The 24,251-nt window shown below is 46.6% G+C and overlaps 2 protein-coding genes across 3 annotated transcripts in view; both read left to right on the forward strand.

Moving 5' to 3' along the window:
• The window catches only part of Arfgef2 (ADP ribosylation factor guanine nucleotide exchange factor 2), an 87,277-nt gene extending 78,406 nt beyond the window's left edge, over positions 1-8,871 (forward strand). For both annotated transcript variants that reach the window (XM_021157087.2, XM_021157089.2), the window contains 4 exons: positions 1,357-1,525; positions 2,797-2,935; positions 4,560-4,677; positions 5,425-8,871. In XM_021157087.2, the coding sequence (XP_021012746.1) occupies positions 1,357-1,525; positions 2,797-2,935; positions 4,560-4,677; positions 5,425-5,601 (603 nt within the window). In that variant the 3' untranslated portion in view covers positions 5,602-8,871. The remainder of the gene's footprint in view (positions 1-1,356; positions 1,526-2,796; positions 2,936-4,559; positions 4,678-5,424) is intronic.
• An 8,455-nt stretch (positions 8,872-17,326) lies between these two features.
• The window catches only part of Cse1l (chromosome segregation 1 like), a 39,744-nt gene continuing 32,819 nt past the window's right edge, over positions 17,327-24,251 (forward strand). Inside the window, exon 1 of the mRNA XM_021183210.2 lies at positions 17,327-17,470. The gene's annotated coding sequence lies outside the window, so the exon portion shown is untranslated. The remainder of the gene's footprint in view (positions 17,471-24,251) is intronic.

Genomic DNA, 24,251 nt, shown 5'->3' on the forward strand with positions numbered 1-24,251 from the left:
TTCAGACACTCCAGAAGAGGACGCCAGATCTCGTTGTGGGTGGTTGTGAGCCACCATGTGGTTGCTGGGATTTGAACTCTGGACCTTCGGAAGAGCAGTTGGGTGCTCTTACCCACTGAGCCATCTCACCAGCCCCTACTCTTAGATCTTTAAATGTTGTAGTTCTTGTTAATGGTTAAGGTGGGACCTGGTTTTTGTCTCTGGCATGGGATGGTCACATGTCCTCGGTACTGACTGATACAATCTTTTCTTTCCTTGGAGAATTTTCCTGGCACTTGTATTAGAAGTCAGTTTACCATCAGTGTAAAGGCTGTTCCTTATGTCTCCGTGCTGGCTGATTCATTTGTGTGCCAGCACCACACTATCCTGATTACTGGAGCTTTTTTAGCATTTGTTTTGGAAGCTGGGTAAGCCATCCCTCCAATATTTTTCAGTATTTCAGCCCTCTAATACACTTTCAAGTTTACCTGCCAATGCAGATCATGTGTGGAGTTTAACATCAGCTTTGTAAAATAGGGTCTCCCTGTATAGGTCAGACTGGCCTGGAACTTAATGTGTAGCCCAGACTAGCCTTGACATGAATTGCAATCATCCTGTCTTAGCTGGGATAGCAGGTGAGTGTCTGCATCGGCTAGGATTTTGGTAAGGACTGCTTCAGACTTACAGATCAACTGGGGAAGTTTTACTGTCTTCTCTCTTCAGCTTCTTATGAAGGTTACAGTTGAATCTCTGGGTAGGTCTCAGATTTTCGGCTCCACATTGACTAACAGTTTGGAGCACTTTATACATGCTTAGCTGTTTTTCCTTTGCAGCTGACAGCAGTCACAGGCTTGAGGGACACCTGAGCTAGATCTAAGGACCAGCTTAGCTCTGCTTCCCTCTCCCTGCCTTTCAGTATGCTTGGGATTCAGGCCTTCTGTCACAGGGAACACATTTGAAAAGACACCCCTGCTGGGCTTGGTGGTACACACCTTTAATCCCAGCACTTGGGAGGCAGAGGCAGGCAGATTTCTGAGTTTGAGACCAGCCTGGTCTACAAAGTCAGTTCCAGGACAGCCAGGGCTATACAGAGAAACCCTTTCTCAAAAAAAAAAAAAAGGAAAGAAAAGAAAAGACACCCATGGTGCCATGTGAGGTGCTGAAAGTACACCCCACTTAGGCCACAGAGACAGCACAGGAGCATGGGCCTCTGAGCCCAGCACCACAGTCTCTCGGGATGTGGTTCCCAGCCAAAGACAGACTGAGTGGAAACAGTTCCAAGTGAGGTTCTGGGAGACCTGCAGTGCCTTGTCTGCCTTCCCAGAATGCCTCAGTCCCACTGAGCTCCTCACTCGCCATATTGTCTCTCCCCTCCAGCAAGACACCCTAGATGCAGAGATCCACATCGAGACGGAGAATCAGGGCATGTACAAGTTCATGTCCTCCCAGCACCTCTTCAAGCTGCTGGACTGCCTGCAGGAGTCCCACTCCTTCTCCAAAGCCTTCAACTCCAACTATGAGCAGCGGACTGTCCTCTGGCGAGCTGGTGAGGCACACAGGCTCATGACAGGCCACGCTGGCCACAGCCCTGCAACACCAAAGCCTTTGGAAAATTCTGATACTTTATATGCCTTTAATTTCATATTTTGCTTTTTATGTGTCTGAGTGTTTTGCCTACATTTATGTCTGTGTCCTACATGCCTGGTATGCAAGGAGGTTAAAAGCGGGGACCAGATCCCTAGGCAATGGAGTTTTAGAGTTGTGAGCCTCCATATGCGTACTGGGTACCGATCCTGAGCGGGCTGGAAGAGCAGCCAGTGACCTTAACTACTGAGCCGTCTCTCTAACCCATATTTTTATGTAATATTTGTTTTTTCCAAGGGTGGAAAGTGTAGGAGTTTTATTATTCTGAACTTTGCATAGACCATTACAGACTTTTGTTGTCGTCCCCTTAACATTCTCCCCAGATGCCTTGTTTTGTTGAAACAAAATTATTTTTTGCTATCACCCTGGCTAACCTAGAATTTGCTGGTAGCTCAGGCTAGTCTGAAACTCACAGTAATCTCCCTGTCTCAGCCTCTTGATTACTGAGATTATAGGTGTGTGCCCCTGGGCCTCATCCTAGGGTCTTTGTTTGTTTCTTTTTTGACACAGGCTTTCTCTGTGTTGCCCTGGCTGTTCTGGGACTCACTCTGTAGACCAGGCTGGCCTATCTACCTGCCTCCTGAGTGCTGGGATTAAAGGTGTGCACTACCATGCCTGGCTTAAGTCACTGTTTTAAACCACGTTTAGAATGTCTTTTCCCTGTGGGAAGGGTTTGTCCATACCATTGTCTGTGGGGATTTTTGTTCAGAGTGTTTGGCACATCTCTGACTGGGATTTTTATATTTTTTTTCTTTTTAAATCACGTTTTTATATGTACTTTGTAGGCAAATTTTTTAAAAAGCCATTAACTTAAATAAAGTGATAGCATTCTTTTTTAAAATTTAAAAATTGTATGTGCATTTATAATTTAGAAATTGAGTGTGCACATGCCGCAGTGTGTGTGTTGTGGAGGTCAGAGGAGAGCTTTGTGGAGTTAGTTCTCTCCTTCTACCTTTGTGTGGGTTCTGGGGTGCTAGCTCAGGTCTCAGGCTTACTCAGTAAGTACCTTTACCTGCTGAGCCCTCTAGTGGCCTTGAACTACCCCGTCTGCACAGGTCACCTGTACAATCATGGCCGCACCATGTGCCTCCCAAGGCCGTCTGCTCAGTACTGTCCTGGCTGGTAACTTGCACCGCTGACTGCTGACTGCTGACATGATTGCCTTATCTCTAGGCTTCAAGGGCAAGTCCAAACCCAATCTTCTCAAACAAGAAACCAGCAGCCTGGCCTGTTGCCTAAGGATCCTGTTTAGAATGTACGTTGATGAGAACCGCAGGGATTCCTGGGACGAAATACAACAGCGACTTCTAAGGTAAGATTGTTTTCTGTTGTTATTTTGCATCCTAATTCTGTGAATGGAAAAGAATAAGAGACGCTTTTTATGCTGGCGCTTGGGGGACAGAAGCAATGGATCTCTTTGAGTTGCAAGCCAGCCACTTCTACATACAAAAGAGTAGGGGAGAAATATCTACTCAGTAAGGAGCCCTGGATGGCTGGCTTCCTTCTGCTGCCTCATCTTTCAGGTTGGAGAATCAATCCTGAGCAGAGCAGGCAGGGCAGGCAGGACGGGCAGGGCCACTGCTTTGCGTTCCAGCTCCTCCTGGGGCTCATCTCTGAGTCCTGAGACGGGGGAGGGTAGGTTACCGACCCTCCTGGGTGGAGGTCCAAGGATCAACTGTGAGACTTGGCACCCTTTCACTCCTTCTTTCTAGGAAGAGGGGGATCATAGGGTTAGCAGGATCAGCCCACACACGTGCCACAGTGCAAGCAGTAGGCTGCCAGTTTCCACCTGCTTCCTGGGCATCACCGGCAGGCTGGGGAGCCCCGGGTTTGTGGTTTTCTTTGATGCTGGATGTGAATTTGGCCTTGTGCATGTTTTACTGCTGGACTCTGGACTCTGAGTCCCCCAAGCCGCCTTTCGCTCCTGAAACCTTAGCATGTGGCCCTGACCTTGCAGGAAGGCAGCAGTCTCCAGCACAGGACAGCAGCACTCAGGAGGTCATTCAGAGATCTTAACTGTCAAGTGGGTTTATCAATTATCACTATATCAGTGTTGGTGTATTCTCTAATGGAATGTTGGCAGCCATTTGGGGAGGAGGGCTGGGTACAAGGTATAGCAATGGAGCACTTGCCTACCTAGAGCAGTGATCTACTCTAGGTTCATCTCCTAGATGATGTGCACACACCCCCGGAACAAAGAGGGAAGAGAATGGGCCACAATAGTCATATGTCCTCTAAAAGAGTGGGATTCTTGCTTCCTTTTTACTGTTACAATTTTATTCCCTTTCCAAATGACTTAGAGTAAGAATAGACTTTTATTTGGTCTTTTGAGATAGGGCCTCACATAGTCCGGGCTGGCCTCAGATTGACCATAAAGCCAAGGGTGACATTGAATTTCTGGTCTCCTGCCTCTACCTTCTAAGTGTTGAGATTACATGTGTGCACCACCACACCCAGTACTAATAAGTCTTGGCTGAAGGAATTATTTAATTAAAAGAAAGAAAACTATTCTTTCCCACCCTTCCCTGTGACAGTCTCCCTGTATCTGACCTCAGACTGGTCTTGAACTCACAATTCTCCTGCCTCACTCTCCCCATACCCATTTCTTAACTCAAGCCTAGAGGGTAATCACCTGCATTGGCTCCCAGCTTCTCTAGTCAGGGTTGTGGTGTAACATTTAAATCTGGGAGCAGTCTGACGTAGCTATGGAGTGAAGAAAGAGTCGGTAACAGTGAGGGTGCTTACTGTGCTGCGGACTGATAGGGCCGCACTGGCAGTTCCAGAGCCATTCTGTCATTTGACAGAAATGAGGGCCTGGTGCTCTGCCCAGGCCAACACAGCCAGTGTAGGCATTCAGTAGGCTGCTGAAGGAATCTGGCTGTCCCCTGGTGTGAAGTGCCCACTCCTGTCTTGACATGCCTGTCTCTTACCTCTAGAGTGTGCAGTGAAGCACTCGCCTATTTCATTACTGTGAACTCCGAGAGCCATCGGGAAGCATGGACGAGCCTCCTGCTGCTACTTCTAACCAAAACCCTCAAGATAAGCGATGAAAAGGTACAGGGCGAACTCCTCTTCCCCATTCGCTCTGGTCACAGGGACAGGGGTGCTTTTCCTCCAGTTGAGATGACTGCTGGAGACAGTTCATTAGCAAAGTGGGTGCCTTCCCAAGAACCCCAGCTGAGAAAGGATGACATGTGGACCGTGTGTGTGTGTGTGTGTGTGTGTGTGTGGCTGTTGGGATAGGACTGACCTCAGTACAGAAGTGGCTTGCGGCCGTGCAGTGATGATGTAGACTAGAAGCCCACTCTGCAGGATGGAAGAAGCCTGCTGAGGACAGCAAGGCTGTTAGAAAAGGGACTCAGTATCATTACAATGGGAGGCTGTGGTACTTTATGTCATGGCCTCAAATAGCCTAGGCTAGCCCAGGACATACTGTGACCAAAGAATACCTGATCCTTTTGCTTCCACCTCAGCACTGTAAGATGTATTTATTTTACTCTAAGTAGGCTGGAGATTGAATGCAAGGCTTCCTATGCGCTAAGCAAGTGCTCTCCCATCTGAGCTCCACCCAAGGCCTGTTTTCATGAGTCTTCCGTGTAGCCCCGCCTGGCCAGGAACTTGCAATCTTCCCATTTTAGTCATAGACCACACTGCCCAGCTAGAGTAAGTTTCAGTAGCAAGAAAGCGCAGCAACAGTGCTCCAGGGTGCCGTAGCTTAAGCTGAGATGGACACATCTGGAAAACGGGTGCAGAAAGGAAGGTGTTCCATGGCTAACTTGGCTCTCTGCTTCCTCCTGCAAGTTCAAAGCACACGCGTCAATGTACTACCCCTACCTGTGTGAAATTATGCAGTTTGACCTGATCCCTGAGCTCCGAGCAGTTCTGCGAAAGTTCTTCCTGCGGATAGGCCTGGTGTATAAGATATGGATTCCAGAAGAGCCGTCGCAAGTGCCAGCAGCACTGTCATCGACCTGGTAGCACTGGCTGCATGGCCACTGCTGTGGTTCTGTAGAACATCCGCCATGCCGTCCCAGCTGGCAGATGAGGAGCTGCCCACTATGCTGGGTTTGGACCTGGAGGGCAGTGGCGTGAACCCTGGTCAGCACAGTCCCCAGCGGAGACTCACGGTGTCTCATTAAACCATCGCATACCAGTAACTCGGTGGGCAGGGAGTCCGTTCCACCTGTTCTTGCATTCCGCTGGCTGACCTGTTAGACCTGTCCTTGTGAATGCCACCGTTTCCTCTAAGACTGGCCATAAATGTTTTGTCAGAGGAAGTCGCTCTCCTGGGAGGCAATGAGCATTGCTGTATAGGTTCCTGTTTATTAGAGAGTATGTTAATAAAAGTCCTTGTAATAGCTCACAGCCACCTAAGTGCGCTCGGTGTTTTGTTGTTTGACTGTGTTAGAGAAGTCTGAATGTTTGTGTCAGTTTTGGGTCAGCCTAGATAAAGATGGGAAAGACAGAGTGTTCCTTATGTCTTGTTTTGTAATTGTTTGAGTGGTTTCTAAAATATTTTACAAAGATATATTATTAAAAATTTGATAAAGGCAGAGTTTAGTAGACTTAAGAGCTTGCAAGGTTTTAAGAAAATGTAGTGCCTCGTGGCTCCCTGGTTTAGTAACTTGGAGAGACAGTCTGTAGGAAAAAGATAATCTAAAAAAAGGTGTTAGCCTTCCTTGAAGTATTTGTGGGTGGATGTTCCGTTAAATTTCCCAGAATGCATTGCACATCTTTTTCTGAAATCTAGACTATGAAAAGGTGATGAGCATGAAGTAACTGACGTAGAGTTGGTTTATCTTTGAGTAAACCTTTTTAGTTTTTACCTCAGCAGAGTGTTAATATGGCTGCTTTGCAGTCCTGCTAAAGGGACCACCAGAGGGAGGGACAGTTTGTACGCCCCTCTCAGCACGCATCATGAGTGGGACTGGAGCCCCTGCGGGACTAGCACAGCTGGGCTGTGACAGTGGCAGAGGTGGCACCTAGAGCTTCTGTTAACTTGAGCCAGGAGCTGGGTTCTTTGGCAAGATTAGCTTCTGGGATCCTTATGTTGGTAATGGTGCCATGTCCAGAACCACAGTAGAATGAAATCTGAGTGCTCCTAACAACCCACAGCAGCCCCGCTAGAAGCTTAATGGATTCGGAGCCCATGAGAGAAAGAACACAGGCTTCCTGGTCTGCCCTCCCCCTCCGCTCACCTGGAGCTAAACTGAGAGGCTAAACTGTGTCATGAAGCGCATTGGAAACAGACTTCTGCCTACATCGAGTCCTACGAATTGGGGTTGTATTGATGTCACTCTGGTGCCTTAGAAGTCAGTCGTCCTTGGGAAGGTGTCTGTGAGACTGGGCCCTTTCTTCTCTCCAGAGCAGGATGCCTGGTGCTTTTGCTATTCTCTCATTTCTGACAGCTTTGGCACATGCTCGGTTTGGCCAGCAGAACTTGTATTTGTGCTTTTTTTTTCCCCAAAAGTATTTTAATTTCTCTACCAAAGGGGGAAAATCAAGCAGGCTGAGGTTATTATGGCTAACACACCTCAGCCGAGCAGGCTGTGTACCTCGGAGGGAGGGCCTGGGGGACAATGTTACCGAGAGGAGAATGTGAGCACATTTGACTGACACGGCCTGGAACCCGGTACATCTTTTCACGGCACTGCCGAGATGTACTCCCTGGTGTTGCCGCTCACAGGCCCTCAGCTGTCGGTGGTTCCTGCAGCTTTTGTTCCTCGCATGTAGTCAGGGAACATGCATGCACGTTGAGTGGGTGCATCCCGCCTAAGCTGTGTCCCTGACTGGTGGCTTTCCCTCCCGTCATGTGACATCCCATTCACTCATCTACACTAGCCCAGTGCTCCCATTGTCCCCTGCCTCCTCTGTAATTTTTGCCCCATCCAGGGTACAGAATGTGTCAGTGAATTTTCTCCTTGCTGAGAGTCTCAGCTCCAATCTCGTTATAATTTTGTTCTGTAAAAGATGAACCTTTCCGAGTGATGTATTCAAACTGTCTAGCAATAGATCTTTTAAAACGATGTAAAACCATTCAGGGTAATTTTTCTTGTCAGTGGCCAGTGGCATCCCTGACCTCCAGAAAGAAGCCATGCAGTATAAACTCCTTGTGGTGAACAAGTCTGTTCATGGCAAACGTGGCTCGAGCCCACCAGACACCAGCGCAGAGCGGGGGCAGCTGTGTATCCTCACATGGGGCCTGCCCCGCTGTAGCACAGGAGCAATGGTGTAGCGTCTTCCAAGGCCTTACTTTTTTTTTTTTAGAATGCTTTAAGTGTTGGCTGTATGTGCTGGGTTCTCTAAAGAAGTTTCTCTTCCCGAGCTGCTGTTGCGAGCAGTTTTGTTCGTGTCTGTTAAGGAAATCACCAGCTTTGGCATCTGACCAACAAACAGTGAGTAGGAGACGGGATTTCCGATGCGCATCTTCAGAGTCAAACACACCCTCCCTCGTGTACAACCAAAGAACAGCCATTATGAAATTGTATAGTAATATCTAGAAACACCACTTCCCTCCACCTGTGACTTTTGTACAAAATTCAGAGAATCTGTAAAGAACCCCCCCACCCCTCAAAAAAGCCTAAACACTTGTTGTTGTTCTTTTGTGATTATGGCTGTACATTTAGTCGTCTTTCTAGTTATGAAAAGAACGTTGACACACGTAGGCATGGCCGCCCCACTCAGGTGTTCGTTGTTACAGTGCTAATGGATCCTGGGTGCAGTAGGCGCTGGGTCCTCCTGACCTCTGTTTCACTGTTTGTGGAGCTCACGTGTAACCTGGAGCGCTGTGCTGCCAGTAGCTTTGGGGTTTTGGAAGCAGACACACCAAAGCCGAGCAGCATAGAGAATGAATCCCTCTGGAAACACTTATTCTCAGAAAATGACACTCTTCAAACGTGTGGGATTTTCTCAGTGTTCTAAGTTTTTAAAAAATTTTATCTTGCGTATTTGCATCAAACATTTCTTTATGTGTAAAATGTATGTTTTTGCTCTTTAAAAATGTCTCAGAGTTAGTTACCAGCTTCTTTGATTTCATCTATACACAATGATTAAGTGCATTTAATATTGGTAATTTAATGAAAAGCATTCCTTGCCCAATGGATGTAAACATTTTTGAAAGAATAAAGCAGAATTATATAATATGAAATGCTATGTAAAGTTTTCTATGTAAAAAATATTATGTATAATACTGTTAAATACCCCATGCTTTGATCAGGTGGAAAAATCAATAAAGTTTTAAAAAGTAAAGCTGCCCCCAGTGTCATCATTTATATCCTGGCAAGCCACGGGTTGGGCTAGTTTGAGTTTGTTGGCATGGCAGACACAAACTCTTAGTTTGCATTTGGGAGTAGGATTTGGCTCCAGGCAGAGAGGATGGTGTAGATATAAGTGCTTGTCCTGCAAGCCTGGTGACCTGGGTCTGACCTCTGGGCCCACGTAAAGGGGGAGACAGAGAACTCGCTCCACAATGGTTCCTCTGGCCTCCACACTGGGTGTTCCCCCACAGTCACACAATCATAAAATAAAACTTAAAAGCCAGGCGTGGTGGCGCATGCCTTTAATCCCAGCACTCAGGAGGCAGAGGCAGGCGGATTTCTGAGTTCAAGGCCAGCCTGGTCTACAAAGTGAGTTCCAGGAAAGCCAGGGCTATACAGAGAAACCCTGTCTCGGAAAAAAAACAAAACAAAAACCTTAAAGTAGAAGGCAAGAAGTATTCATAACCGCAGTTGTGGTCAAGGTGTGGTCCCACCAACCGCTGACCCTCCTCTCAGGTCCACTCCATTGCAAGGAAGTCTAACAAGTCTGGGGGTGGAGCTGGGGGAGGGTGTCCCTCGAGGGCTCCCCTCTGGTTTGTCCAGGCTTTTTTTGTTTCCTAACTTGAGATTCTTGGAGACATCTAACTTGCTGGGGTCCGTTGTTTGGGTAGTCTGGGAGTCGCAGTGTGCCCTTATGCTTCTTATACAGTAGCTGTGAGTTCAAGACTGCAGGAGCCAGCCATGCCATGCCCGGAAGCGGTGTTCCTCCACAGCGCCTTCTCCAGCTCTCAGTTCCCTCTGCGTTCTCTTCCACGGTGGTCCCTCACTATTGCAAGGAAATGATAACATTTAGGACCCTTCTGGGCATGATGGTGAGAGATGAACTTCAAAGCAAAGGCAAGGTGGATACTTGGCCAGTTATAGCCCCAATCTTTTTTTTTTGAGATGATTTCATATAGCCCAGGTTAGCCTTGAACTTGCTCTGTTTCAGAGAACAACCTTGAACTTGTAATTCTCCTGCCCCAACAGTGTGTGTGTGTGACCCTTTTCACATCCACTGCTAACTGCCCGTCTTCCTCCTAGCTCACACAACCTAGAAGTGGATGAGCAAAAGGTCTCCACAAACCCATGTGACTTCAGGGAGGCCTCAAAGAGACCACACCCTTCATAAGCTAACCTGCTTGGCCTGTGGGCAGATTGCCTGTGGGGAAGGAGAATCTAGAAAAGGGCTGTAATGAAGCTGTCTAAGAAGTGAGTTGGCCTCAGGCTGCACTCCCTGTGGAAATGAGGATTTGGGAATAATGGAATCGGAAGGGTGTCAGGAGAAGTATGACGGGCCTGGGGTAGATGCAGCTCAACAATAGAACACATGGGACTGGAGAGATGGCTCAGCGGGTAAGAGCACTGGCTGCTCTTCCAGAGGTCCTGAGTTCAAATCCCAGCAACCATGTGGTGGCTCACAACCATCTATAGATCTATAGGGGGATCTGATGCCTTCTTCAGACAGGCAGATGAATATGTAGCAAAGCACTCATACATTAAATAAAGTTTAAAAAAAAAAAAACCCAGCCGGGCGTGGTGGCGCACGTCTTTAATCCCAGCACTTGGGAGGCAGAGGCAGGCGGATTTCTGAGTTCGAGGCCAGCCTGGTCTACAAAGTGAGTTCCAGGACAGCCAGGACTACACAGAGAAACCCTGTCTCGAAAAATCAAAAAAAAAAAAAAAACAAAAAACAACAAAAAAAAAACCAGTAGAGCACATGCTTTTGGACGCATTGAGATCCTGTATTATATATATATTATATATATCCCACACTACAAAACAAACAACAAACCATAAGCCTGGTGGTGAACACCTGCGACCTCAGCCACTCCATTTATTTGATTGGCTGCTTGTGACTGGGTCTTAGTCTGTAACCGGGCTGGCCTTGAACTCAGCAATTCCCGTAGCTCTGTCTTTCAAATGCAGAACTACAGGAGCAAGCCAGCAGACCTGGTTTGATGGAGGGCTGAGAATGAAAGCCAGAGGTCAGTTTATGCCAGACAGGCATTCTACCAACTGAGATCCATCTGTAAGCCGCTAAAAGCCATTTTCAGAGTAACAGGTGTTTGTTGGTTTGGTTTGGTTTTGTTTTTGAGATGGGGTTTCTCTGTGTAGCTCTGGCTGTCCTGAAACTCACTCTGTAGACCAGGCTGGTCTTGAACTCGAGAGATCTACCTGTGTCTGCCTGCCTGCCAAGTGCTGAGACTAAAGGCATGAGTGGGAGGCACCATACCTGGCCCTCAGAACATTTTTAATTACACTTACTTGTGCACACCGATAAGTGTACTATGGCACACGTGTGAGGTGACAGGACAGCTCTCAAGTATCTGTTTTCTTCTCCAATCATGTGGATCCTGGGCATAAAACTCTAGTTGTCAGGCTTAGTGGCAAGTGCCAGTAAGCTATTGAGCCATCTAATCAGCTCCAATTTCTCATTTTTTAAATAAGGGAAGAGAAAAATCCAGCATAGGGCTGTAGCCTAGCACCTGGTTGATGGTGCAGGAGTTCAAAGCCAGGCTGTCTACACATCAACTTAATTCCAGGCCAGCCATGAGAAATGACCTCAAGGGGCTGGAGAGATGGCTCAGTGGTTGAGAGCACTGACCACTCTTCAGAGGTTCTGAGTTCAAATCCCAGCAACCACATGGTGGCTCACAACCATCTGTAATGAGATCAGATGCCCTCTTCTGGTGTGTCTGAAGACAGCTACAGTGTATTTATATAATAAATAAATTAATAATAATAAAAAAAGAGAAATGACCTCAAAAACCGACAAGCCAGACACAGTGGTCCAGGCCTATAACATCAGCACTTAGGAGCCTGAGACAGAACTACTGCAAGTTTAAGGCCAGCCTGGGTTACACTGAGTTCTAGATCAGCCTGGACTATAGGGTGATATGCCCAGCTCAAAACAAAACTGAAGCCAGACTAAGAGGAAGCAGGAGATAAGATGCAAACATAGTTGCTTCCTGTCCAGTGCACATTTGGTGCTGGGCTGTACTCAGTAAGAACTAACACTGCCTCTCTCTCTCTCTCTCTCTCTCTCTCTCTCTCTCTCTCTTTAAGTTTTATTCTTATTTGGCGTGAATGGGTGTTTTGCCTGAATGTATTTGTGAGCTTCACATGAGTGCAGTGCCTGTAGAGGCCAGAGAGGGCATAGGATACCCTATAACTAGAGTTACAGCAGTTCCTGGCCACCATGCCGATGCTGGGATCGGAACATGGTATTCTCCAAGAGCAGCACCAGTTTTTAACGGTTGGGCTGTCTCTTGAGCCCACTGCCTCTATTTTAAAACCAAAGACAAACCCGCCTCAGTGGGATGCTTCTTGATTTTAGCTATGTCCGCTCTTTCCTTCTCACTTGGGCCAAAGGACACTTGTTCTCTGCAAGTATGAGCGGATGTGCCCACATCCGTCTGAATGGAAACAGAAGAAGAAATGATCTTCCATGGAGCCCGCGATAGGAGATGCGTCTTTTCAGAATGATCTTCCATGCTGTAGAGACATTGTTTCCTTAGTCATCGAAAACAAGGGAATGAATTATGAATGAATACTTAGACTTCTGCTTAGTTATCATCTGTGTTTCCAACACCATCATTCTCAGTTGTAGCTGACATTAAGAATAGGTCGTGGTACTCATTCGGCTTCGCCACACACCCTGCAGATCTGCAGATCGGCCTTTCCAAAGTACCCGCTAGCATGGCGCTTCTGTTGCCGCATAGAGACATAGTGTGTGTTGGGGTGCTTACTCTCAGACAGACCTGATCATCTTGCCTCAGCGTTTGGGTTTTCAGACTGGTGTTAGCTGCAGGGTACCAGCCTGTATCTAGTGTATGTGGTATGTGTGTATGTGTGTATGTATGTGTGCTTGTGCATATGTGAAGTGTGTATATGTGTGTGGATAGTGTTTGTGTGTTTGCATGCATAAATATATATATGTGTGTGTGTGTGTGTGCTCTGTTATATGTGTAGTGTGTGTGTGTATGGTGTGTATATATGTGTGTGTGTGGTGTGTGTGTGGTCTGTTATATGTGGTATGTATATATGTGTGTGTGTATGGTGTGTATATATGTGTGTGTGTGGTGTGTGTGTGGTCTGTTATATGTGGTATGTATATATGTGTGTGTGTATGGTGTGTATATATGTGTGTGTGTGGTGTGTGTGTGGTCTGTTATATGTGGTATGTATATATGTGTGTGTGTATGGTGTGTATATATGTGTGTGTGTGATGTGTGTGTGATATTTGGACTGGGCATCAAATTGTAAGAAACATGAAGATTTTTTTATCATACAGTGTAAAATTTGTCCTTTTTGTTTGTTTTTTTTGTCTTTTTTTTTTTTCCGGGAAAGGGTTTCTCTGTGTAGCCCTGGCTGTCCTGGAACTCACTCTGTAGACCAGGCTGGCCTCGAACTCAGAAATCCACCTGCCTCTGCCTCCCAAGTGCTGGGATTAAAGGCGTGCACCACCATGCCCAGCTCCCGCTTTTTTTTTTAAAACCAAGACCTAGTCCATCAAATTCCATAGATCTTGGAAATTCTCTAATTGTACTAATCTTGCTTTTTGGCTTCTGTAGTTTCACTTTTAAAAATAATTTTATTTATTTTTTTAAAGATTTATTTCTTTATTATATTAGTATTATTATATTATATATTATATTATTATATTATATATATTAGTATTAGTATACTGTAGCTGTCTTCAGATGCTCCAGAAGAGGGCGTCAGATTTCATTATGGATGGTTGTGAGCCACTATGAGGTGGCTGGGATTTGAACTCAGGACCTTTGGAAGAACAGTCGGTGCTCTTAACCGCTAAGCCATCTCTCCAGCCCCCTATTTATTTTTATGTATATGGGTATACTGTAGCTGTAGATGGTTGTGAGCCTTTGTGTGGTTGTTGGGAATTGATTTTAGGACCTCTGCTCCCTCCTGTCAACCCTGCCCGTTCTGGCCCAAAGATTTAATTTATTATTATATAAGTACACTGTAGCTGTCTTCAGACACACCAGAAGAGGGCGTCAGATCTCATTAAGGGTAGTTGTGAGCTACCATGTGGTTGCTGGAATTTGAACTCAGGACCTTTAGAAGAGCAGTCAGTGCTCTCAGCTGCTGAGCCATCTTCTCAGCCCCAAAATTTCTCTTTATGACAAAAAAATCATATATTTTATCCTCTCCAACCTTGTAAGATTTTATATAAATGGTTTAGTCTCCTTACCCTGTAAAACCTTTGTTTAAGTAAAGGCCCTGTTGCTCTCTTGGAACTTAAAAAAATTAAGAGCCCAACCCCTTCTCTCCATCATATCCTTTGTTTTCTTGTTCTGTTTTGTTGAGACAGAGTTTCTCTGTGTAGTCCTGACTGTCCTGGAACTTTCTCTGTAGACCAGGCTGACCTTGATAAGGATTAAAGGCATGTACCACCATGCCCAGTTCTTCATTTCCTTTTGAAACTAGCCAATGGAGAAGTGTGAGGTCAGATACCAGCCAATGGAGGAAAGACCCTACCGATCATCGCCTGCATCAGAAAATGCTCTTCCATGTTTCTGAGCAATGCACTCTAGAATCTAGAACAACTGTTCTCAACATGGGTGGGGCTCACCTAAGACCACTGGAAGACAGTCACTTACGTTATATTATTATGTTAATAATAGGAGCAAAATTACAATTATGAAGTAGCAACAAAAATAATTTTATGGTTGGGGGGTCCCCACAACATGAGGAACAATATGAAAGGGTCCCAGCGTTAGGAAGGCTGAGGACCACTGCTCTAGTCCAGGGTCTAGGTCAAAGTAAAGTCTTGCCGTGTTGAGACATTTCAACTGGAATAGTGGTCTCATTCTTTAGAACTTTGAACTTATTTCTAACAGAATCCAGGGCCTTGCCGGATGGTGGTGGCGCACTCCTTTAATCCCAGAACTCGGGAGGCAGAGGCAGGCGGATTTGTGAGTTTGAGGCCAGCCTGGTCTACAAAGTGAGTTCCAGGACAGTCAAGGCTACACAGAGAAACCCTGTCTTGAAAAACAAAAAAACAAAACAAAACAAAAAATCCAGGGCCTTGCTTGTACTTACACACGATATTTTACCTATACGGATGTGCATACCCAACACACAGGGAGGGGCAGGAGAGGTGCTCCTCCATGGGTGAAAGCACTGGCTGCTCTTCCAGGGGACCCAGGTACCTTTTCCAGCTCTCATGTGTCATCTCCAGCTCTGTGGGAAACAGTGCCCTCCTCTGGCCTCTTTGGGCACTGCATGCATGTGGTGCACAGAAAATAAAAAAACCTTAATATTAAAAAATGTACTCGCCGGGCGTGATGGCGCACGCCTTTAATCCCAGCACTCGGGAGGCAGAGGCAGGTGGATTTCTGAGTTCGAGGCCAGCCTGGTCTACAGAGTGAGTTCCAGGATCAGCCAGGGCTACACAGAGAAACCCTGTCTCGAAAAACCAAAAAAAAAAAAAAAAAAAAAAAAAAAAAAAATGTACATATATTTGGACTAGAGAGGTGGCTCAGAGGTTAAGAGCACTGTCTGCTCTTCCAGAGGTCCTGAGTTCAATTTCCCAGTAACCACATGGTGGCTCATACCCATCCACAATGAGATCTGGTGCCCTCTTCTGGCATGCAGGCATACATGCGGGCAGAATATTGTATATGTAATAAATAAATAAATAATAAATCTAAAAAAAAAAATTACCTAGCAACAGAGCCTGGTGGTGGTGGCAGTGGCACATCTTTAATCCCAACATTTGGGAGATGGAGTCAACCAGATCTCTGTGAGTTCGAGACCAGCCTGGTCTACAGAGCTGTCTTCCAGGACAGCAACAGCTACACAGAAAAACCCTGTCTCCAGAAGTTAAAAGCAAACCAAACCAATCAAACAAAAAACCCCAGAACATGTTTACTGAGCAGTTGGGGTGTGCTGAGTGTTAGAGGCACGGCTATAAAGGAGAGCAGTAAGACCTAAGCTGTTGTGTAAGAGTCCTTGGGCTGCTAGGGGACGCTCATTCATTCCAGAAACTCACACGCCTTGCAGACAGCATGAGGAGGAGGAGGGCTAAGGGTAAAAGCACTTGCTGCCAAGACTGAGGGCCAGGGTTCAATCCCTGGGACCCACAAGCTGGTGAGAACTGACCTCACACAGCTACCATGGCACCCACGCACCCCTCCTGTTACATAAATTAACTCAGGATGATAGAATGAAGTCAAGCCAACCTGGTAAGATACAGGAAACCCAGTTTAATGAGAACCTTACATAAACAATGCATGCTTTTGAGGGTAAGCATTCCCATGAAATATCGATTATGAAAATGAGTGTTTGTGACCTGGAATTCATGGCAAGCTGGGCAGCCTGTCTTTTACTGGCTACAACGCAAAGGGAGCCAGCTACTCCTGGACCCAGAGACAGGAAGGAACACATATCAGTGCTGTAAAATGGGGTAAGCTTGTAGCAGAGAGGAACAGAGAAGGCAAGCTAAGCTGGCTGTGGAGGCGCCTTCCTTCTTCAGCCCGGTCTTACTACAGAGCACTAGGCTTCAGTCTTGATCAAACCTGCTTCTAGACCTTCACCTTTCTTTGCTTGCGAGGCGTACAGCCACACAACTGTCTCCTGGCTTTTGAAAAGATACGTTTTCTCTTGTTCAAGGGTCAAATGAACATCCCAGTTACCTTTAAGTTGCCACCAACTACATCGTCGTCTGAAAAAAAAAATTTTTTTTTTTTTGAGAAAGGATCTCACTGTGTAGCTATGCCTGGCCTCTGTGTAGACCATGCTGGGCTCAAATAAATAGCGATTGTTTTGCTTCTGCCTCCCAAGTGCCAAGTGGTAACAAGCACGTGCCATCGCCTTCAGCTTCTGAAATCATGTGTGTGTGAGTGAATGAATATGGGTGTCTTCATCCATTGCTCTCTTATCTTAGTTTTCAAGGCTGGATCTCTTATGGAAACAGGAGCTCACCAATTAGCTAGACTGGCCGGCCAGTAAGCCCCAGCGATCTTCCTGTGTCTGCCTCCCCAGGTACGGAATTGTAGTCAGGCTGGCTTTTATGTGAGTGCTGGGGATTCGAACTCACGTCTTCTTGCTTGCGCAGCTATTACTTACTTAACCAAGCGTGCTATCCCCTAGCTTGAAATTCTTACTCATTCGTTTATTCTATTTGTCCAAGAACAGACGCTCTGCTCTGTCCCTTCTCTCAGGCGTGAGCGAGCACGTTCCATCCAACAGTTAGAAGACACTACGAGCCACTCGCAGAACCTGCCGGGGTCTGAGGAAAGAAACCCAAAACAGAAGCCTGCGTCAAAAGGCACGGTCTCTTGTGACGTCACCGCAGACCCGAGCAATGGTTCCGATTGGCCCTCGCAGCCGGGGTGGGGCCAAAGCATTCCTGGCTCCACCCCGCGTCCCGGTCTCACTCGCACATGCGCAGTGGCCGCCACCTTAGGCGCCGCGCCATTTTGCCAGGGTTTGAATGTGAGGCGGAGCAGCGGCTGGAGTGGGGTAGTGTCGGCTGCCACTCTCGCTTGGGATTCCCTCCTCGGTCTCGGCGTCCCCACGAGGTGAGGAATGGAGCGAGCAGGGTGGCCGCGGGGACGCGGCTGAGGGAGGGGCCGATCGCTGGGAGGTGGACTTGGGCCTCCGCCCGAGGACGCGCGCCCGGGCTTCCCCGCACGCCGCCTCCGGGTCGGGCCTGACCGCTCCGGGAAGCTGGGGCAGCTTGGGGCTCGGCCTCACGCGAGCTTCTCGAGCTCCCGCCCCTTCCCTTCCAGCGTCGCTGGGATTGGTCGCGCCGCCGCGTAGGCGTCCGCGGATTGGTCAAGCCCGCGCGTCCGTTCTCGGCGCGCCGGGGCCCGCAACGTGAGCGCTGTTCCGCGCCGAGGCCTGACCTGGCCGAGCCGGTCTGGGTCCCTGGTTCTAAAAGAGGCCGGAGATCGCCCACTCTGACTTCGCGGGGCTTCCGCCTCCGCCAGAGTGGACTTGGCCCTCCGGGTTTCAGCTGGCTGTGTCGTTCGTGTCCCTAGGACCTAAGGAACCTCCAGGCGAATGGTGTTCCCCCTGCCTGGGGCTCGCGGGCTTTCCAGTTAGATAATCTGTCCCCACGCACACTCTGTCTTTCCCTAGGAGTGTAATTCAGAGCTAGTCGTTGCCTCTCTACGAATTTCCTAGTTTTTAAATAATTAGGTGATGCTGGGCGTGGAAACCGTACTCCCTCACGTGTTGAGCAATCTCTTCCACTGAAATGGCATTTTTACCCTCTCCTCAAACTTAACGATTCTTCACTTGCATATTTGGTTAAGTGGCTTGAAGGTTCCGCTGACTGCTGGCTGTGTTTCCCAGAGGGCTCGCCTGAACTGCTGACCATGGCCATTCGTCTTTCCATAAGCACTGTCGATGACCGGCTCTTTTAAGTATTCACAGTCCCGTCCTGTATGCTAAGTCCCCAGCTTTCGTGATGTTAGAAGCAGCTGACCGCAGATCTTGGCGGGGCTGCCTCCCTGCCTGCCTTTCAAGTTCCCTTCTTAGGAAGGAGTTCTCAGTTCTCCCTGCGATGGTCACATCACCCAAGTTTATGTGCTCTGTAGCATTGACCTTATATGTAGTAAGTACTGCTTGTTTCTCACGGTTCTCATCTGCTCTGAGTTATCTTTAAGGATAACTTTTTATTGCTGGTCCCATGTATGAGAGCCACATTGTGAATGCTCTGTTATTTTATGAAGACATGGAAGGTATCTGTCTGTCTGTCTATCTATTTATTTTGGATAAAGGGTCTTTCATAGCCCAGGCTAGACTTAGAGAGTTATCTTTCTACAAGTGTAGGTTACCATACTCAACTCTTCTTCATTTTTCCATTTGTGCGAAGGAATTTTCTCCCCTCTGGCTGTTTGGTGTTCTAGTTGGGCTTTGGGAAGCCAGTCTCTAGACAGGAATTGGTTGAGAGAGCAGTACTTTTAACTGTGGAATTGATTTTATTGCCTTATTTGTTTAATACCTCATTCTACGAAACCCTGGGAATATAGTGAAGAGTCAGAAGTGGACAAGGTGTCTCTCTTCGGGGAGCTCACATTCTAATTGGAGGAGACCGTGAGTGAGTGAGTTCAGTTATTTCAGGTAGTGACAGAGGTGACAGGTGAAGACCGATTCTTTGAAGAGGTGGCGTTTGAGCAGAGACTAACCAGGGAAAGGTGAGGTGAACAAGAAACGAAAACTCAAGGACAGAAACTCACTTGGAATTCGGGGCATTTTATGAAAATCCAAGTCAAGTGGTGTGGGAAGAAGAGATGGTGCAGGGCTTTGTGGTCCTGTAAGTTTGGATTTGATACAGAGTGGTAGATGACTGTGATTAGGAAGCAGAGAAAGACTGTAGGTACTCAGGTTACTGCGCAGCGTACTGTTCTCTTGAAGTGTGCTTAGTAACTGTTCTTTAAAAAGCCAAGGGTAGGGTCAGCAAGATGGATGGATGCACATTAACCCTAAGAGACCCTTCCCTGGCCTGACCACTGGGTGTGTTCCCTGGGACCCCAGTGGTGGAAGGGGAGAGCCGACTCCTGCACGTTGTCTCCTGACTTTCACACATATGCTGTGGCACATGTGCATATAATAAGTGCATATAGTAAAATCTTGGGAGACAGGAGAGATGGCTCAGTAGTCAAGAGCATGTTATTGGTCTTGCAGAGGACCCAAGGGTGGTTTCCAATACCTACAGGTGGGCCAGAATTGCCTATACCTCTATCTCCAGAGAATCTGATGGCCTCTAGCTTCCATCGACACTTAGGTATACAAACAGGCAGAAACATATACAGATACACATAAATATGTAAAAAAACCTTTCAAGGTGGGGGCAAATGTTAAGTTAATCTCTTGATGTATTGTTAATTCTCATTTATTGAATTCCTTTCCCTCTTCCCAGATGCAAGGAAGGCCTCAGAAATGCTTCTCTTAGTGCAGTAGACAAAAAGACAATAGTCTTGGACTTTTTTGTTTGTTTGTTTGGTTTTTTGAGACAGGGTTTCTCTGTATAGCCCTGGCTGTCCTGGAACTTACTTTGTAGACCAGGCTGGCATCAAACTCAGAAATCCGCCTGCCTCTGCCTCCCGAGTGCTGGGATCAAAGGCGTGCGCCACCACTCCCGGCAGTCTTGGACATTTTATCACGGGCGTTTGTGAGATGTTTGGGAAAAAGTATTTGTTCCCAAAATGTTCATTTTCATCTGAGGGCCCATAGGAAGAGGCTAGGCTTCCAGCTACTCGGGACTTTGAAAAGGTGTTAATGTTCTATGTGTATGAGTGTTCACTTATATGTCCTTTTTTTTTTTTTTTTAAAGATTTGTTTATTTTATGTGTATGAATACACTGTAGCTATACAGATGGTTGTGAGCCTTCAGGTGGTTGCTGGGATTTGAACTCAGGACCTCTGGAAAAGCAGTTGGTGCTCTTAACCACTAAGCCATCTCTCCAGCCCGAGATTGTACTCTTAGAACTCTACGTCATCTGGGAAGAGGGAGGGCCTATCAGGTTGCCTGCGGGCAGTCTCTGGGATTCATTTTTTTGATTAATTAATATGGGAGGGCCTAACTCACTATTGTTGGTACCACTGCTGGGGCAGGTGGTCCTGGGTGGTACAAGAAAGCAGGCTGAGCAAGCCAGTAAACAGCACTCCTCCCTGGCCTCTGCTTCACTTCTTGCCTCCAGGTTCCTGCCTTGAGCTCCTGCCCTGACTCCTCTTCCTAATGCACTACAGTGGTGATGAAATAAACCCTTACCTCCCCAAGTTGGTGTTTGAGCACGCAATGTCTGCCACAGCAATAGAAAGCACACTAGAGCAAGCAGCAAGTGCTCTTAGCTATGGACCCTCTCTCCATCCCCAAGCTTGGTTTCTGAGGGGCTGGTGAATGGTTCAGTAGTTACAGGACTTGGATTCAATCCTCAGCACTCATGTAAAAGTCAGGCAGGGACATAAATGCCTGTAAGCCCAGCACTGTGAGTGGGAGACAGGTGATCCCAAGGTTGTGGGTCATAATGTGTGTCTCATGTGAGGTCTGGCCACCCATCCGTAAGCTCAGACTTGCCTTGTGATAAGTCCTCTCAATAGCTAAGTGGAAAGGACTACGGTACAGATAGCAAAGTTCTTTTGAAGGTCGTGGCTTCCAGCTATTGGGAAGCATCCTGCACAAGGCCAGCGTTAATCTTTTTCACTGAGTGTTTTTCTCAGTATGTATCAAGATGAAAACTTAGCAGGGTATGGTAGTTTATGTCTATAATCCATCACTTAGACAGGAGGGTTGTTATAAGTTCAAGGCTAGCTTGTGACACCTTGTCTTCAGTAAAACAAAACACTGGTGGAAGATCTTTTTCTTTTTTTATTACTTATTATTTATTTATTTATTTATTTATTGAGACAGGGTTTCTCTGTGTAGCCCTGGTTGTCCTGGAACTCACTCTGTAGACCAGGCTGGCCTCAAACTCAAATCCTCCTGCCTCTGCCTCCCAAGTGCTGGGATTAAGGTGTGGGCCACCACTCCAGGCTCAGGTTGCCCTGTTTCAACAGCAGCCTTTCTGTTGTGTTCTTAGTTCAGCGGTATCATTTTGAAACATTTAGAGGCAGCCCTGGGGAGCAGAAAAGGTGTTACGAATCAGGCAGGTCTGAATCAGACCTGTCTATCAGTTTAGGCATGTGAGTCAGCCACTCTGGAGTTCCCTTCCTAATCGCTGTTTGAAATGAACGGTAGAGCATATAAATCACCTAGCACTGTATGGTTGCTTCATACAGATTTCCCCTTCCCAGTGTCCGAACTGTCTAGTCTCTCTCTGTTATGCAAACCATTACCAGCTCAAAGTTCCAAAATCTCTTCTTTAAATAAATTTCACCCACTTTAAAACCTCCAGTGAGCTGTGTGTGGTGACACACACCTTTAGTCCCAGCACTCAAGAAGCACAGGCAGGTGAATCTCTGTGAGTTGGAGGCCAGCCTGGTCTACATAGTAAGTTCCAGTACACCTAGGGCTACACTGTGAAACCCTGTCTTCACAAAAATCTTTAGCGGCTCCCTATTTACACATTTAAGTTCTGAAACAGCTGGGTCTGAGGAGTCAGCAGACCTAGAGTCATCTCCTAGTCCGTATTTGCCTCTTCCTGTCTCTGGTACTTTACTCACAGGATTTCCCACTGGGAGATCCAGTCAGGACTCAGTCCTAAGAAATCTTGGGTGACTTCATATTCCAGTAGACTTTATCGCACCATTCTAGCTGTTAGATGCTGTCTGCGGAGTCCTTTGGCAATTTACTCCAGAAGATAAATGTTTTTCAGGATTTAGTTTTCTGGGGTGTGTGTGAGCATACGTGGTGGGGTCTGGGGTAGCACTTGCCCAGGTTTCCCACCATTTCTTTATTGGGTTGTATGCTACAATTCACAGGTAGACGTTGCCAAGTGGAGTCTGTCCTCCCATACATGCCAGGAGTTTTACTCATTCACCATCTCACCAGCCACAGGCACATTATTTCTTTAGTGAAACAAATTGGTGCACTTAACTAGATTTTTAAAAAATTAGACTTGAAGCCTCAGTCTAGGCCAAGCTTTTTTTTAAATCATGTTTATTGTTTATGTGGGTGGGTGGGGTGGGGAGTTACTTGCTGTGTGCGCATGTGGAAGTCAGCACCACTTTACTGAGTTGGGTTTTTCCTCCCACCATGTGGGTGCTTAGCATGGAGCTCAGGTCATCTTGCTAGCCTAGAAGGTCAGGTGGTGTTGCCAGATGTTTACCGCATAACTCGTAAGGAATCAAAGTCCTGTCCACTAATTGATTTGGGGGGATTTTGAGACTGGAGAGAAATTACATGTCTATAAGAAAATAAAATCCTTTTGTTTTATTGATTTGGGGAGTTTTGAGACTGCAGAAAGGGATTATAGGTTTGGTATGTGGCAATTTAAGCGAGTCTTCCCAGTTAATCTGGAAGCTGAGGCAGGAGGCAAGTTCAAGGTCATCCATAACTATTGAGACCTTGTAGAAAATATGGGGGGCTGTGGATGTGCCTTGGTTGGTAGAGAGCTTGCCTAGTATGTACCAACCCTGAGTTCCATCCCAGAACTGCATGAACCAGGCATGGTGACACACACCTGTAATTTCAGCTCTTGGAAAGGAGCAGAATGAGAAGTTCAAGGTCATCTTAGACTATACTGTGAGTTTGAGGCCTGGGCTAAATGAGACCCTTCCTCAATAAATAAACAAGTAGATAATTAAAAACATAATAATTTAAAACTTTGTGGTTGTGTATGAAATCTATAAAATAATTGTAGGACATCAGGAGGATGGAGGAGACTGAAAGACAGTGGAAGTCCCCTGTGTGTACCACATGCATAGATCCATAGATCTAAGCATCCTTGGAGTGCATTTTCCTGTTGTTTTTTGTTTTGTTTTGTTTTGTTTTAGATTAATTTTTAGGTGTGTGGGTGTTTTGCCTGTATGCGTCTGTTCACTGTATGTGCAGGTCCTAGGATGTGTGTGTCCTTTCCGCTAGCCCTGGAGTCACTGAGTTGTGAGCTGTCTTGTGGGTCTTGGTCTTGGCAGTTGAAACCAGGTCCTCCAGAAGAGCAGCAGTGCTGAGGGCTTTCCAGCCCCCTCTGCTCTTAGATACATGTAAAATCCCTAATGGAGTTTGAATCATGTTGTCCTTGAAGTCTTCCTACTTAGCTTTGTTGCATTTACAGAGGCTTTTTTTGTTTTGTTTTTGTTCTTTGTTTTGTTTTGTTTTTCGAGACAGGGTTTCTCTATACAGCCCTGGCTGTCCTGGAACTCACTCTGTAGACCAGGCTGGCCTCGAACTCTGCCTCTGCCTCCCAAGTGCTGGGATTAAAGGCGTGCGTCACCACCGCCCGGCCTATTTAGAGTTTTTATCCCCCTCTGTATCACACAGGACTAAGGATAATTTGGCATATGAGTTTCTAGAAAAGGCTACGTTGTCCCAGTTTCTTGGCTGTTCTATGTGGCTGTGCCTAAAGCTGCCTAAAACATCAAAATCTAAGCAGAAGTGTTTTACATTTATTTACTTTGTGTCCATGATAGGTGGGGTAGAGCATGTATCGTATGCCATGGTCTGTGTGTGTGGCTGTTGGGATAGTTTTTTCACATTTTTTTTGTGGGTTCTGGATGGAATTGAGGTTTGGGGTTTTTTTTAGTGTTTGTTTCAGATTTATTTTATGACTATGAATGCTCTATTTTCATGGATACCTGCATGCCAGAAGAAGACATCAGATCCCATTACAGATGGTTGTGAGCCACCATGTGGTTGCTGGGATTTGAACTCAGGATCTCTGGAAGAGCAGTCAGTGTTCTTTTTTTTTTTTTTTT

The sequence above is a fragment of the Mus caroli genome, chromosome 2, assembly GCF_900094665.2.
Source record: "Mus caroli chromosome 2, CAROLI_EIJ_v1.1, whole genome shotgun sequence".
Lineage (NCBI taxonomy): Eukaryota > Metazoa > Chordata > Mammalia > Rodentia > Muridae > Mus > Mus caroli.